Here is a 16,927-nt window from a genome sequence, read left to right as displayed (position 1 = left end):
GCGATGTACTTGAGGACAATATTATGGAAATGGAAGAGGATGTAGATGAAGATGAAATGGGAGATACGATACTGCGTGAAGAGTTTGACAGAGCACTGAAAGACCTGAGTCGAAACAAGGCCCTCGGAGTAGACAACATTCCATTGGAACTACTGACGGCCTTGGGAGAGCCAGTCCTGACAAAACTCTACCATCTGGTGAGCAAGATGTACGAGACAGGCGAAATACCCTCAGACTTCAAGAAGAATATAATAATTCCAATCCCAAAGAAAGCAGGTGTTGACAGATGTGAAAATTACCGAACAATCAGTTTAATAAGCCACAGCTGCAAAATACTAACACGAATTCTTTACAGACGAATGGAAAAACTAGTAGAAGCCGACCTCGGGGAAGATCAGTTTGGATTCCGTAGAAATACTGGAACACGTGAGGCAATACTGACCTTACGACTTATCTTAGAAGAAAGATTAAGGAAAGGCAAACCTACGTTTCTAGCATTTGTAGACTTAGAGAAAGCTTTTGACAATGTTGATTGAAATACTCTCTTTCAAATTCTAAAGGTGGCAGGGGTAAAATACAGGGAGCGAAAGGCTATTTACAATTTGTACAGAAACCAGATGGCAGTTATAAAAGTCGAGGGACATGAAAGGGAAGCAGTGGTTGGGAAGGGAGTAAGACAGGGTTGTAGCCTCTCCCCGATGTTATTCAATCTGTATATTGAGCAAGCAGTAAAGGAAACAAAAGAAAAATTCGGAGTAGGTATTAAAATCCATGGAGAAGAAATAAAAACTTTGAGGTTCGCCGATGACATTGTAATTCTGTCAGAGACAGCAAAGGACTTGGAAGAGCAGTTGAATGGAATGGATGGTGTCTTGAAGGGAGGATATAACATGAACATCAACAAAAGCAAAACGAGGATAATGAAATGTAGTCGAATTAAGTCGGGTGATGTTGAGGGTATTAGATTAGGAAATGAGACACTTAAAGTAGTAAAGGAGTTTTGCTATTTGGGGAGCAAAATAACTGATGATGGTCGAAGTAGAGAGGATATAAAATGTAGACTGGCAATGGCAAGGAAAGCGTTTCTGAAGAAGAGAAATTTGTTAACATCGAGTATAGATTTAAGTGTCAGGAAGTCATTTCTGAAAGTATTTGTATGGAGTGTAGCCTTGTATGGAAGTGAAACATGGACGGTAAATAGTTTGGACAAGAAGAGAATAGAAGCTTTCGAAATGTGGTGCTACAGAAGAATGCTGAAGATTAGATGGGTAGATCACATAAGTAATGAGGAAGTATTGAATAGGATTGAGGAGAAGAGGAGTTTGTGGCACAACTTGACCAGAAGAAGGGATCGGTTGGTAGGACATGTTCTGAGGCATCAAGGGATCACCAATTTAGTATTGGAGGGCAGCGTGGAGGATAAAAATAGTTAGGTGGAGACCAAGAGATGAATACACTAAGCAGATTCAGAAGGATGTAGGTTGCAGTAGGTACTGGGAGATGAAGCAGCTTGCACAGGATATAGTAGCATGGAGAGCTGCATCAAACCAGTCTCAGGACTGAAGACCACAACAACAACAACATTCTAGAGGACATGGAAGATGACACTTTTATGCCATGGTTGATATTCAGCGATGAGGCAACTTTCCATATTAGCGGTAAGGTTCACCATCATAATGTGCGGGTATGGGAGCTCGAAAATCCTCATGAAACTATTGAACACGAACATGATTCACCAAAAGTGAATATTTTTTGTGCTGTTTCGTAAAGCAAGGTTTATGGACCCTACTTTTTCGAGGAAGAAACCGTAACAGGACAATCATATCTTACAATGCTATGGAACTGGTTATTCCCACAACTTAACTCTGACGAATTCATCTATCAGCAAGATGGAGCAACCACCGCATTGGCACAACAACGTGCGCAGTTTCCTCAATGCCAACGTGCCTTATCATTGGATAGGGCGTACAGGACCGCGAGACCAGGCTTTACACTCTTGGATTCCCAGGTTCCCTGACTTAACACCATGTGACCGAGCGAGGTGGCGCAGTGGCTAGCACACTGGACTTGCATTCGGGAGGACAATGGTCCAATCCCGCGTCCGGCCATCCTGATTTAGGTTTTCCGTGATTTCCCTAAATCGCTCCAGGCAAATGCCGGGATGGTTCCTTTGAAAGGGCACGGCCGACTTCCTTCCCCGTCCTTCCCTAATCCGATGAGACCGATGACCTCGCTGTCTGGTCTTCTCCTCAAAGAACCCAACACAACTTAACACAATGTGATTTCTTCCTGTGGGGATATGTTAAACAATTTGTTTACGTTCCTCCCTTACCTCGTGACATTGATAAACTAAAAACCAGAATATCAGCTGCTGTAGCTTCAGTGGCAGAAGACACCTTACGGTCAGTTTGGGATGAATTCGGCTATCGGCTAGATGTCGTCCGTGCAGCCAGTGGAGGAAATATTGAACATTTATGATCGATTGTTATAAACTTCTGTCTTTTCTGAGTAATTTAGTATGCAATTTGTTGGTGTGAAGCCCTTCTGCCGAAGAAATTATTTTACTTAAAATCGGGTCATTCTTTTTGGGACTCCCTGTAGTTTACTGCACGTGGTAGTCGCGCGGTCTAGGGCGTCTTGCCACGGTTCGCGCGGCTGTCGCCGTCGGAAGTTCGAGTCCTCCCTTGGGCATGGGTGTGTGTATTGTCCTTAGCATAAGTTAGTTTAAGTTGATTAAGTAGTGTATAAGCCTAGAGACCGATGACCTCAGGAAGTTACTACAAATTTCCAAAAAAATTTATTAAATACTTGAAACATGTTTTCCTGCCAGTACGGTAGCGTGCGACGTAACCATGGAGGTAGAATAAGGAGATACGGCGCTACAGACTTCCGCTGTACGTTGTTTTGAATCCAGTGGGCGGGGCGTGCCGCCGTCTTGGATCCCCCAAAACATTAGCAGACGAGTGTTTACAACTGTTTCTTGTTCGTTATTTCTGTCGTGTGCATGCAATATTTGTTTTTTATAGTAAATGTTACACTGCTTTAGTGAACAACACAGCATAAGGAATGCAACTTCAACCGTTTTTCTTGTCTTAAATGCGTATTCGATACAATAATACGACACGAAAATATGACGCGTCTGCCTCAGTACTGTAATTCCTTTTTGTTTATACACTTCGAATAACCGAGAACACAAGTATCTGCTATGAAAAGCGTGCTTTCGTAATCCATTTCTATTCACTTTCATTGTGTTTGTGTCAATAATTGATAAAGCCAGAACTCCAAAAGCAATGATTGATAGTTTAGAGGCACCGATTTGCATTCGTTGCATTGTCAAGTCAAATGCAAATTTTAAATGTTAAAGTTTGCAAGAAACTTACCTTATTTCCTTTGGTGTCCCATAGATGTATGCAGGGATGATATACAAAAGCTAGCTGTCATGTCAACAAAGTGAAAGATTCGTTAAATTACGAAGGAAAAGAACTGAATTTAAGATTGTCAGGCCCATTGTAGTATACACATCTGATTTGTTTTTAAATTGTACCTACCAAGTGACATTCATTGTAGCAAATAACAGCAATTTACAAGGTAACACGACAACACAGTAATTATTGTAATGATCTAAATAGCCTGGACTTAGATAGGGAACTTTGCTTTAACAAATATGTAACCCTTTAAGTACTTATAATTTAACCACTGTAACAGGTGTTCCACACATTTTACTGAAGATTTCATTAACTACGTGTAGTTACATTACTTTTATATTAAATTATTGCATTTTAAAACATTAGTCCCCATTTCCAGGATATTTCTTAACAGGACTTTTCAGTTACTTGGGAATAACCAAACAATGAAAACCAAGTGTATTGCTCACCTCCAGAGAGCCCTTCGCGTTGGACGGATAGGCAATCTAAAGTCAAATCACTGAAATAAAACCACACTGTAAAACTTTACAGTACATCAGAATTTCAAGTATGCTACTAGCCATTAAAATTGCTACACCACGAAGATGACGTGCTACAGACGTGAAATTTAACTGACAGGAAAAAGATACTGTGATATGCAAATGATTAGCTTTTCAGAGCATTCACACAAGGTTGGTGCCGGTGGTGACACCTATATCGTGCTGACATGAGGAATGATTCCAACCGATTTCTCATAGACAAACAGCACTTGGCCAATTTCCCATACACAAACAGCAGTTGACCGGCGTTGCCTGGTAAAACGTTGTTGTGATGCCTCGTGTAAGGAGAAGAAATGCGTACCACCACGTTTCCGACTTTGATAAAGGTCGGATTGTAACCTATCGCGACTGCGGTTTATCGTTTCACGACATTGCTGCTCGCGTTGGTCGAGATCCAATGACTGTTAGCAGAATATGGAATCGGTGGATTCAGGATGGTAATACGGAACGCCGTGCTGGATCCCAACGGCCTCGTATCACTTGCAATCGAGATGACAGGCATCTTATCCGCATCGCTGTAACGGCTGTAACAGTTCGACGACGTTTGCAGCGGCATGGACCAACAGTTCGGAGACCTTGGCTACGATTTCCCTTGACGCTGCATCACAGATAGGAGCGCCTGCGATGGTGTACTCAACGACGAACCTGGGTGTACGAATGGCAAAACGTCATTTTTTCGGATGAATCCAGGTTCTGTTTACAGCATCATGAAGGTCGCATCCGTGTTTGGCGACATCACGGTGAACGCACATTGGAAGCATGTATTCGTCATCGCCATACTGGCGTTGATGGTATGGGGAGCCATTGGTTACACGTCTCGGTCACCTCTTTTTCGCATTGACGGCTCTTTTAACAGTGGACGTTACATTTCAGATGAGGTAAGACCCGTGGCTCTACCCTTCATTCGATCCCTGCGAAATCCTACATTTCAGCAGGATAATGCACGACCGCATGCTGCAGGTCCTGTACGGGCCTTTTGGATACAGAAAATGTTCGACTGCTGCCCTGGCCAGCACATTCTCCTGATCTCCCACCAATTGAAAACGACTGGTCAATGGTGGCCGAGCAGTTGGCTCGTCACAATACGCAGTCACTACTCTTGATGAACTGTGGTATCGTGTTGAAGCTGCATGGGCAGCTGTACCTGTACACGCCATCCAAGCTCTGTTTGTCTCAATGCCCAGGTGTGTCAAGGCCGTTATTACGGCCAGAGGTGGTTGTTCTGAGTACTAATTTCTCCGGATCTATGCACCCAAATTACGTGAAAATGTAATCACATGTCAGTTCCAGTATAATATATTTGTCCAATGAATACCCGTTAATCATCTGCATTTCTTCTTGGTGTAGCAATTTTAATGGCCAGTAGTGCATATATAAGAAAATAGCGCTTAAATAAGTCCACTTACGAATGACATGTGATTTTGTTTAAACTTTAGACTACGATCAGAACGATTAGTACACCCGTAAGTGATGCAAGCCGGCATTTTTTTTTTTTATCAAAACACTTCAAGACTACACGGAATCAAATCACCAGAAGCGAATGTTTTGGGGTTGCTAAACTGGCAGATCTTCACTTGGGTCGGCTACAAGTTTGTGACGTCATGACAATCCTCTTATTTTTTCCAGAAGGGTTTTTCAACGGAAAATGCTATATATACTTTCACTAATGAAACATTAAATGCTCTGAGTAATCGGAAGTCATTCGTTGGGATTTTTTGTGATCTATCAAATGCTTTTGATTGTGTAAATCATGGAATACTTTTAGATGAGCTCAAGTACTGTGGTATGAATGGGACAGTGCTCAGATGGTTTAAATCATACCTAACTGAAAGAGTGCAGAAATTTGAAATAAACAGTTCACATAATATGCAAAAAACAGGTGATTTCTCAAACTGGGAAACAATCAAGAATGGGGTGCTACAAGGTTCGGTCTTGGTTCCGTTGCTGTTCTCAATATACAGGGTGTTACAAAAGGGTACGGCCAAACTTTCAGGAAACATTCCTCACACACAAAGAAAGAAAATATGTTATGTGGACATGTGTCCGGAAACGCTTACTTTCCATGTTAGAGCTCATTTTATTACTTCTCTTCAAATCACATTAATCATAGAATGGAAACACACAGCACCAGAACGTACCAGCGTGACTTCAAACACTTTGTTACAGGAAATGTTCAAAATGTCCTCCGTTAGCGAGGATACATGCATCCACCCTCCGTCGCATGGAATCCCTGATGCGCTGATGCAGCCCTGGAGAATGGCGTATTGTATCACAGCCGTCCACAATACGAGCACGAAGAGTCTCTACATTTGGTCCCGGGGTTGCGTAGACAAGAGTTTTCAAATGCCCCCATAAATGAAAGTCAAGAGGGTTGAGGTCAGGAGAGCGTGGAGGCCATGGAATTGGTCCGCCTCTACCAATACATCGGTCACCGAATCTGTTGTTGAGAAGCGTACGAACACTTCGACTGAAATGTGCAGGAGCTCCATCGTGCATGAACCACATGTTGTGTCGTATTTGTAAAGGCACATGTTCTAGCAGCACAGGTAGAGTATCCCGTATGAAATCATGATAACGTGCTCCATTGAACGTAGGTGGAAGAATAAACTAAAATGAGCTCTAACATGGAAATTAAGCGTTTCCGGACGCATGTCCACATAACAACTTTTCTTTATTTGTGTATGAGGAATGTTTCCTGAAAGTTTGGCCGTACCTTTTTGTAACACCCTGTATATTAATGACTTGCCATTCTATATTCACGAAGATGCAAAGCTGGTAGTTTTTGCCGATGATACAAGATTAGCTATCACACCCAACAGACAAGAATTAACTGGTGAAATGGTAAACGATGTTTTTCAGAAAATCTTTAAGTGGTTCTCTGCAAATGGGCTCTCATTAAACGTTGACAAAACATATAGACTTCGATCAGAAATCGGTAGCTAAGGTAGAATATTCAAAATTTCTAGGTGTATGCGTTGATGAGGGTTTGAACTGGAAAAAACACACTGAGGATGTGCTGAAACGTTTGAGTTCAACTACTTATGCTATTAGGGTCATTGCAAATTTTGGCGATATACATCTTAGTAAATTAGCTTACCACGCCTATTTTCATTCTCTGCTTTCGTATGGCATCATATTCTGGGGTAACTCATCATTGAGTAAAAGAGTGTTCATTGCACAAAAGCGTGTAATCAGAATAATTGCTGGAGCTCATCGAAGATCATCCTGCAGACACTTATTTAAAGAGCTAGAGATCTTCACTGTTGCCTCACAATTCGCTTATGAAATTTGTTATTAACAATCCGAACGAATTCAAAAGTAATAGCAGTGTACATGGCTACAACACTAGGAGAAAGCATGATCTTCACTACTCAAGGTTTAATCTAACTTTGGCTCAGAAGGGGGTAAATTATGTTGCCACAAAATTGTTTGGTCACTTACCTAATAGCATCAAAAGTCTGACAGATAGCCATATAGCATTTAAAAGGAAATTAAAAGAATTTCTTAATGGCAACTCCTTTTACTCATTAGATGAATTTTTGGATATAGTAAGTGGTTAATTTCCCAACCCTCACATATATATATATATATATATATATATATATATATAGTAGAGCGTCGATTATCCGAAGTAATTGGGGGACATGGGTGTTCGGAAAACTGGTTTGTTCGGATAATCGAACTGTACATGTTCATTTGCCAAAAAGAAGTACTGTACAGTAAATTTATTCATAAAAACAGGCTTCTCTTTTGGTGTTACAAAGGAACATACAAAGGCAACTTCAGCATGAATATACAGTATGTGGCACAGTTTGTTAAACATAAATATATACATATTACATACGCTTTTTGCATGAACAATACACACAGTATACAAAATTAGCGTTTAAAATCCTTTATTTTGGTCTGTCTAAGCAAGCGTACACGCTTACGAGCAGCTAAGTCGCGTACTTTTTTCATTACAGATATCTGAAACTGGTCACTTTCATCTTGGGCTTCAAACCATCGCAAGGCAGTATCTAAACAAGTGAACACCTCAGAAGCTGTTGGTATACTTTCATCTTCACTTTCTGGAGCACTGATTGATGAGATGCTGGCGGCGTCATCTTTATCAGTGACGACGTTTACAATCTCGCTGTCCTGCCTGATTTGGTGTCCTGTATCTGCATCATCGATATTCATCCATTCATGAACGTCTTCTTCATCAGATTCGTGGCAATCTATTTCTTTTAGCATCCCGAGAATTTCGGACATATCATTCTCTTCGTCATTTTCAATCGTACCTTGTGAATTTTCTTCTGTGTCCAAAATTTTATTCCAGGCTTTCTTCAAATTCTCTTCCTTTACACTATTCCATGCTGCACTGATAATGTAGGACGCGTCTTTCAAGTCAATAGTCTTATGATTTCTTAAGAGACTTTCTTCTCCACCCTCTTCTCTTTCCAGCAATAACTTACGCAACAATCCTTTCCTGTAATATCGTTTGAAAGTCTCAATAACGCCTTGATCCAAGGGCTGTAATAAGGAGGTTACGTTAGGTGGAAGAAATATTACCTTTATGAACTCGTCTTTATCGTTTAAAATATTACATGACGGATGAGTTGGTGCAGTGTCAAGGAGAAGTAGTGTTTTCTCCCTCTTCCCATTCTTTAGCCGATGAGCTTTTGCAGTGGTTTGGGAGTGAGCGGGATGATGGACGGTAGGGCGGGAGAGAAACAGGTGCGAGCGAGTACACAGTTCGGTTAAGCGGTCGTTCGGTTGACCGACATTCGGATAATCGACACTCTATTCTATATAAAAAAAATTGAGTGTCATGTAATATTTTGTGTAATGTAATACCTTGTATAGACACCTTTTATTTATTTATTTATTTATTTATGCATTTATTTTACCTGGAAAGATTAGGGCCTTCGGGCCCTCTCTTACACCTAACCAGGCATACTCAGATTCAACAAATTTCAGTTTCTACAGAACATTAAGGACATATAACATGTTATGCAGTATTAATGTTATAGAAAAAAATAGAGATTATAAAAGTGGTACAATGATAATTATAACAATCAAAAAATAATTATAACAATCAAGAATAATAATAATAGTAATGACTATGTACATGAAAGTAAACATATTTTTTCTTTTATGAATGTCAGTCCTATTGCTAGTTGGGAATTTTCTCGTTATATTCTTGCAGCTTGTGAGTTATTCTCATGAAGCAGAGACATAAGACGATAGAATGGGGTGAAAGAGATATAGAAGAGGTAGATAGGTTAGAGGAAGAGAAATAGAATGGTAAAATTCGAAGCTATGATGGAGAGGAGAAAGAAAAAGATGAGAGGGTCACAACAATGGTGGCTATACCGTCCCTAATATGTAAGTCTTGAGTTCCCTCTTGAATGTTAAGTGGTTCTGGATAAGCCGCAGATCACAGGGGAGCGCGTTCCATAGTCGTATGGCTGAGATGGAGAATGACACGGAGAAAGATTTTGTGTTATGTAAAGGTACAGCCAAGATGCTAGACGTATCCGATCTGGTATTGCGGTTGTGGAATGATGATAGGTGTTTAATGTGAGAAGATAAGTATTGGGGGCACCAGTGGCTGAGAAATCGATGAAGTAAGCACATCGTGTGGAGATCGCGTGCCTTATGTGGGCGTATCCAACCTAGCTGGGAGTATGAAGGACTGATATGATCATACAACCGTATATTGCATACGTATCTGACGCAAGCATACATCACTAGCTCGAGGCATCTCGAATTTTCACTATTTGTGCCGTGTTGAACTACATCACAGTAGTAAAGATTAGGCAAGACTAGTGTTTGGACTAATTTTTGTTTAACATGGGTTGGAAATATTTTTCTGACACGTTCCACATCATTACGAAGTGTCGTATTCATGATCTATGTAACAAGTACTAATCTAATCTAACCTAATCTAACCTCCAGGGACAGTGACGCCTCGCAGGCTGCGTAAGCACGGCCCGCCAGAAATTGGCGCAGCGGCTCTGCTGCCGTGCGTGGCGTGGAGTAGCGGTAGGTATGGGAGGCAGCCCTTACAGCCAGCCGGGCGGCTGTGGTGGGGGGAGCTCCGCAGCCTGGCGTGTCCGCCGCGGCCTCTCCCAGGCACGCTCGCGTGCTAGCAGCGGCAGCAGCAGCAGCAGTGTGTTGTGTGTTGTCGCCGGCGGCGCAGTGCGTGTTCCCTCGTGTGTTTCGTGCGCTGTGCGGTCGCGGATGGTCGTCATCCTGATCGTGTCGCCGCCCGCGCCCTGCGATGCCGCCAGCTCCGCCGCCACCACCACCAGCGTGTCGCTCATCTCTTCCTCTTCTGCTTCGCAGGTCGAGCCAGACGGCACGGTCGCCACCACCAAGGAGGGTGAGTACCCACGTCGCCGGCGCCCGCCTGCGGACGCAGCACTTGCGCAACTGGAGGCCGCTCCCGGAACATTACGTCGGGAGCACTTACGCTGCCGGAATTGGAACGTCACAATTACGTCCCTTTCGCCCGCTTTCACTCGCGACGTCAATTTCCTCGCTAATGTCAGCACAACGCTCATATTTCTTCTCAGGTGCGTAACAGGTGGTGCGAGACTGCGAAACCGGGGCACGGAACAAGCTGGTCACTTAACGCGTAGTTTACGAAGTACTTTCACTAGCAAGTAACTCCGCGTGGCGGTTAAATTGCGTGTTTATACCTGCCGTAAACAATGGAGCGTAGCTTCAGGCCGATACTTCCGTGGCGGAGGAGTATCGTGCGTGCTAGATGTACAGTCGGTGGCTAATTTTTGAGGTCATACAGATAACAGAAGCTTTCGAAATGTGGTTCTATAGAAGAATGCTGAAGATTAGACGGGTAGATCACATAACTAATGAGGAGTTATTGAATAGAATTAGGGAGAAGAGAAAAACCTTGACTAGAAAAAGGGATCGATTGGTAGGACATGTTCTGAGGCATTAGGAATCGTCAATTTAGTATTGGAGGGCAACGTGGAGGATAAAAATCGTAGAGGGAGACCAAGAGGTGATACACTAAGCAGATTCAGAAGGATGTAAGCTGCAGTACGTACTGGGAGATGGAGCAGCTTGCACAGGATAGGGTAGCATCGAGAGCCGCATCGAACCAGTCTCTAGACTCAAGACCACAACAACAACAATTCATACAGATAACAGAGGAAACCAAACTATTTTGAAATAAGATCGCCGGCCGCGGTGGCCGAGCGGTTCTAGGCGCTTCAGTTTGGAACCACGCGACTGCTACGGTCGCAGGTTCAAATCCTGCTTCGGGCATGGATGTGTGTGATGTCCTTAGGTTAGTTAGTTTTAAGTAGTTCTAAGTTCTAGGGGACGGATCACCTCAGATGTTAAGTTCCATAGTGCTCAGAGCCACTTTTTTTAAATAAGATCAGGTGATGCAAGGTGTTGACGGGGCAATGCGTCTTAGCCAAATGTTTGTAAAGTACGTATGTTTGTGCATGGCCATTGCCATTCTTGAAAAGGAATACGCAGTCTCGCTGCCTGTAGTGAAGATTGCGATACTGCCATTCTACATTAGTCAGTGACGCCATTTTTCGACTTTGTGGTTTATTATTAGTTTTAACTTTATGATGGCAGCATGCTCCGTAGGATAGCACGAGGTCTGTGTTACATAGGTAGCTGACAGATTCCTCTTGTGAGTTGGCGAAGACAATGAACCTGTCAAAACGGCTCATTTCTTTTTCTTTGAAAAAAATACTGGTGGTGCAAGCTTAGCCTTCACAGTCAATAAAATACTTCTGGAAATGTGGCAGCATTGTGAATGTGTAAAACTTCAGATGTTTCGTCCACTTTTACAAAAGGCCTTCCTTAGGATGTTTTTTATAAGTCAAAAAATAGTAATACTAATAATAAAATAAAACACCCTGAGGAAGTTTAGCTCAAGTCTGTTTCGTAGCGTAACTCAATGTCTAACTTAGAGTTGAAGGTGACAGTAAGTTGTGAGTTAGCGAAGCTAACGAATGTACGCACATCAAAAAAAGTTTTGCATCACCTCGGTTCCGAGAGTTCCGGAACCTGTACAGAAAATTGGAATAGAGATCAACATAAACATCATTTCCACCCTTTTTATTGCTCATGAAAACCACACATTGCATGTTGTACCATACGGCGAGACCTTAAGAGATGTTGGTCGAGATTGTTGTACACACCGCTACCTCTAATACCCAGTAGCACGTCCTCTTGCATTGATGTATGCCTGTAATCGTCGTGGCATACTATCCACATGTTCATCAAGGCACTGTGGTCCAGATTGCCCCACTCCTCAAAGGCGATTCGACATAGATCCATCAGAGTGGTTGGTGGGTCACGTCGTCCATAAACAGCCCTTTCCAATCCATCCCAGGCATGTTCGATTCGGTTAATGTGTGGAGAACATGCTGGGGCCACTCTAGTCGAGCGATGTCGTTACCCTGAAAGAAGTCATTCACAAGATGTGCACGATGGGGTCGCGAATTGTCGTCCATGAAGACGAATACCTATCTAATATGCTGCCGATATGCTTGCACTATCGGTCGGAGGATGGCATTCACGTATCATACAGCCGTTTCGGGGCCTTCCATGGCCACTAGCGGCGTACGTCGCCCCCACATAATGCCATGCCAAAACAGCAGGGAACCTCCACCTTGCTGCACTCGCTTGACTGTGGGCGTTCAACCTGACCTGGTTGAATCCAAACACGTCTACGACGATTGTCTGGTTGAAGGCATATGTGTCATTCATCGGTTAAGAGAACGTGATGCCAATCCTGAGCGGTCCATTCGGCATGTTGCTGGTCCCAGCTGTACAACGCTGCATGGTGGCGTGGTTGCAAAGATGGACCTCGCCATGGACGTCGAGAGTGAAGTTGCGCATCATGCAGCCTATTGCGCACAGTTTGAGTCGTAATACGACGTCCTGTGGCCGCACGAAAAGCATTATTCAACATGGTGGCGTTGTTGTCAGGGTTCCTCCGAGCCATAATCCGTAGGTAGCGGTCATCCAGTGCAGTAGTAGCCCTTGGCCGGCGTGCGCGAGGTATGTCATCGACAGTTCCTGTCTCTCTGTATCGCCTCCATGTACGAACAGCATCGCTTTGGTTCACATCGAGACGCCTGGACACTTCCCTTGTTGAGAACCCTTCCTGGCACAAAGTAACAATGTGGACGCAATCGAACCACAGTATGACCGTCTAGGCATGGTTGAACTACAGACAACACGAGCCGTGTACTTCCTTCCTGGTTGAATGACTGGAAAGGATCGGCTGTCGGACCGCCTCTGTCTTATAGGCGCTGCTCATGCTTGGTTGTTAACACCTTTGGGCGGGTTTAGTGACATCTCTGGACAGTCAAAGGGACTGTGTCTGTTATACAATATCCACAGTCAACGTCTATCTTCAGGAGCTCTGGGGACAGGGATGACGCTGAACTTGATGTGTGTATAATGACAATGATCTGTTTCGTTTTATACATTCTGCGTACTGTAGCTATATTTGCATCTCCGCCTATGTTTCCACTTCTTCCGTTATTTCAAGTGTGTAATAAATCTGAAGGCGTTAATGCGAATATTCACGCCCGAGACCCATATGTTCTCGTGAGGGTTCCCATACTTGGAGGGTTAAAATACGCATGAATGTAGACGTTGTAGTCGCTACAGTGGTTACGAGGTACTGAAGAACTGTTCCCTTGTAGGTGGCGTCACTGTTCAAAGGTGATGGGTTTAGCCGTACTTTCGTTACTTCGACATAGACAAGCGGATTTCTCTTCCTCTGGCGTTACTTGTAGTCGTTGGTGTAGGAAATCACACTAGTACCCAAATGGCAATTGGTCGATTGGGTCCCAGTAGAATGTGGCATTGTACAACAGCATTAGAAATTTCTGAGACACTATGACAAAATAACGTATACATTTCGACTAGCGGTCGTCACTTTGAAAAATGCCCGTGAGGTTATGTTGGTGCTAAAGGGTTTTAATTGTTTGTCCATTAACAGCTTAATGTATGTTTCTTATATTACTCAGTTTAGAATCTACGATCACCTGTTCACTTCCTAAAAGTTTGAAATAGCCCATATATTCATTTGAGAGGTGAATACGAGTTCGATCAACTGAATCGAAGTGTGGAAATACCTGTAGCGCCGAATACTGTTAAGCTTCGGACGAAAACACCTGAACTGCTGAAGGGACTTAAGGCAGAAAAGAAATAATAATAATTCTTTGTGACTGAACGGCATGATGCAAGTACCTCAGATGGACGACACACCCGCAACATACGTGTCCATAACGCAACCCAGTATTCATGCCTGGGAAAGTGGACAAATTATTTTCACGAGAAACGGAACCACGTGTCGTTCCTGGTGAATCTTGGTGATTAATGAGAGCCACCACAGCTGTAGTGATACGTATTTATTATTTCATACCCGTTTTATTTGTTAGTACATCACCACGTTGTCGAGTAGTGAGGTCTATTTGTCGTATGTGACGTTAGCCCTCTTACATCATGATACTGGCGCAACTCGGCAGTCTGATGATGTACCAACAAATAAAACGAGTATGAAATGATAAATGTGTATCAGTACAGTGGCAGTGGTTCTCATTAATCATATCAATCACTTGTGGAACTCAACACGATCTAGATTAATTCCTGGCGAATATGGGAGGTAATAATAATGTCGTGTGACTAGGGCCTCCCGTCGGGTAAACCGTTCGCCGGGTGCAAGACTTCCGATTTTGACGCCACTTCGGCGACTTGCGCGTCGATGGGGATGAAATGATGATGATTAGGGCAACACAACACCCAGTCCCTGAGCGGAGAAAATCTCCGACCCAGCCGGGAATCGAACCCGGGCCCTTAGGATTGAAGTTCTATCACGCTGACCACTCGGCTACCGGGGGCGGACAATATGGGAGGTGAAGGTTAGGTTAAATGCAGACTAAAAATATTCCGCTATCCGAACGGGATTCGATCCTCCGAAAGTACGTTTTCCAAGCACACGGTTTACTACTAGCCTATCTGGGCGGATCAGTAGAATCACTTAAGTGTATCCGTTTAGCATTAAAGAATCAGCAGCTATTGACATCATGCATTTCCCTCCAGGATTAGGTTACACCTCAAAACTGTTGTTGCATGTATTAACAGTATTGACGTGAATTCAGTATTATGGAACAAAATTTAGTTTGCGTAATGTTCTGGGATTACTGCATAAATGTTATGCTAAAAGTGTAGGCTCAATAACCTTTCGGAATGCAAAAGCATTAGAATTGCGTTTCGAAGCAACAAGCGTTTATCATCATGATCATGTAGATTCTCAATTGTTGGCAAAGCATGTGGTTAACTTTCGCTCTTTAGTAGGGCACTGTGAAAACTCAAGTCAGTCCGCACAGGAGAGTGCTTGCGAAGTATTCGTCTGACTCATCTAGAGTACCGCTCGAGTGTGTGGATCCAAGACCAAATGGAACTTACAGGAGTTATTCAACGTACATAAAGGAGGGCAGCAAGAATGTTGTTCGAATCGTGGAAGAGCTGCACGAAAGTGTCCAACAAACTGAACTGGCAGACGCTGCAAGATGTACGTCACTTATCCCACGAAAGCCCATTTACGAAGTATCGGTACTAAGAGGGTAGCCTTCTTTGAAAGCTTGAACAGTAGACGATTTTCCCGATATTTTTCAAGTAAAATATAAGTATTTCTGAAACTCATGATAAATGTTATTCCTTACAATTTTTTCGTTGATAAATCACTTTTGTGACCCCTGTAATTGCTGAACCAGTTGGAAGGACCCCTTGCAGCCGGAACATTGGCCATAAGCTGGAATTATACTTGACTTCAACAAAATAATTTTCTGTCACCATACGTAGGACAACCGAAAATTATCATGTTCTAACAAACTGGTGACTTGACGAGACAAATGCCTTTCCTTCGCGCACAAAATCGAGACAAAAGCTTGCATCGAAAATAGACTTTTGAAAATATCGCAAAACGGCTTACATTTAAGCATACCTCTAATTAGCGATCCATGGTCCATACAGCCAACCTTGAAGATCCAAAAGGAGGTCTTCCTCCGTCTTTCTCCGTGGCCACGATTGACTTGCAGGCCTCTCTGGCAGCTTTTGCTATCCGCCGCTTTGCTCATTCGACAAGCTTTTCGTCCCCTTTTGTACGGAAATGCTAACAGGCTGGTCTGATCTCAAGTTCGAGCACATTCATAATTTCCATAACGCCTGTTAGGCCGTCGTTGAAATAAATTACATGTCAGCTATTTTTTTCTTCCCCGCTGTGACTCGTTTTTCGAGACACTCTTTGATAAATCACCTCGTACCTCGATAATGGAGATTCTGGTGAACTTGGTATGAACACTACAATAACGTAGACATCCCGGAGAACATTTTAAGCAAAAAAATTCTTTTTTTTAATTTTCAAAGTGGACTACCCCCTTAAGTGAGTAATCTACAAACCACCACGTACCGCTCCAGTAGGGACTGCGAAGATAAGATTAATTACAGACCGCTCATGCACGAAGGGAACGGGAGAAAACCCTAGTGTGTGGTACAAGGGGTGAGAAGGGGGAAGAGTAGTACCCAATGCTACGTACATCACAGTGGTTTGAAGAGAATGGATGTAGATGTAGGAGTATGTAATACTTTCACAGAGTACGTTACTATCTTCTAAGCGATTCTTGTATAGAGTAGGATTTTCCCTATGTTAGCTCACTTTCAAATTACGCTTTGCCATCAGTCATGTGTTCAGTATCATGAAAAAGCGAATAGTGATGTTGGTTCCTACTTGCTAAACTGATGTCAGATGTATTAATAAGTAATGGAGGTCATTTTTCTTCGTGTATTGTAGTTATGGATGTCACCTGTTCTTATAGCGTAAATGCAGCGGCCTAGCTTGCGAGAGAGGGAGGTGAGTTCGACTCTGATCGAATCGGTTCATCGGATTAACGACCGCTTGCTAGTACA

General features: G+C 43.0%; 1 protein-coding gene across 2 annotated transcripts in view; it reads left to right on the top strand.

The window, feature by feature from the left end:
* Positions 1–16,927, top strand: part of LOC126094646 (uncharacterized) — a 1,573,713-nt gene that overhangs the window by 615,554 nt on the left and 941,232 nt on the right. Inside the window, exon 3 of one of the 2 annotated variants that reach the window (XM_049909153.1) lies at positions 10,298–10,334. In XM_049909153.1, the coding sequence (XP_049765110.1) occupies positions 10,298–10,334 (37 nt within the window). Of the gene's footprint in view, positions 1–10,120; positions 10,335–16,927 lie in introns of those variants that run through there. The other variant, XM_049909145.1, reaches the window with a different exon arrangement.

This window comes from Schistocerca cancellata, chromosome 1, assembly GCF_023864275.1.
Source record: "Schistocerca cancellata isolate TAMUIC-IGC-003103 chromosome 1, iqSchCanc2.1, whole genome shotgun sequence".
NCBI lineage: Eukaryota > Metazoa > Arthropoda > Insecta > Orthoptera > Acrididae > Schistocerca > Schistocerca cancellata.
The sequence above is the reverse complement of the archived record's forward strand: the minus strand, read 5'-3'. Positions and strand labels throughout refer to the sequence as shown.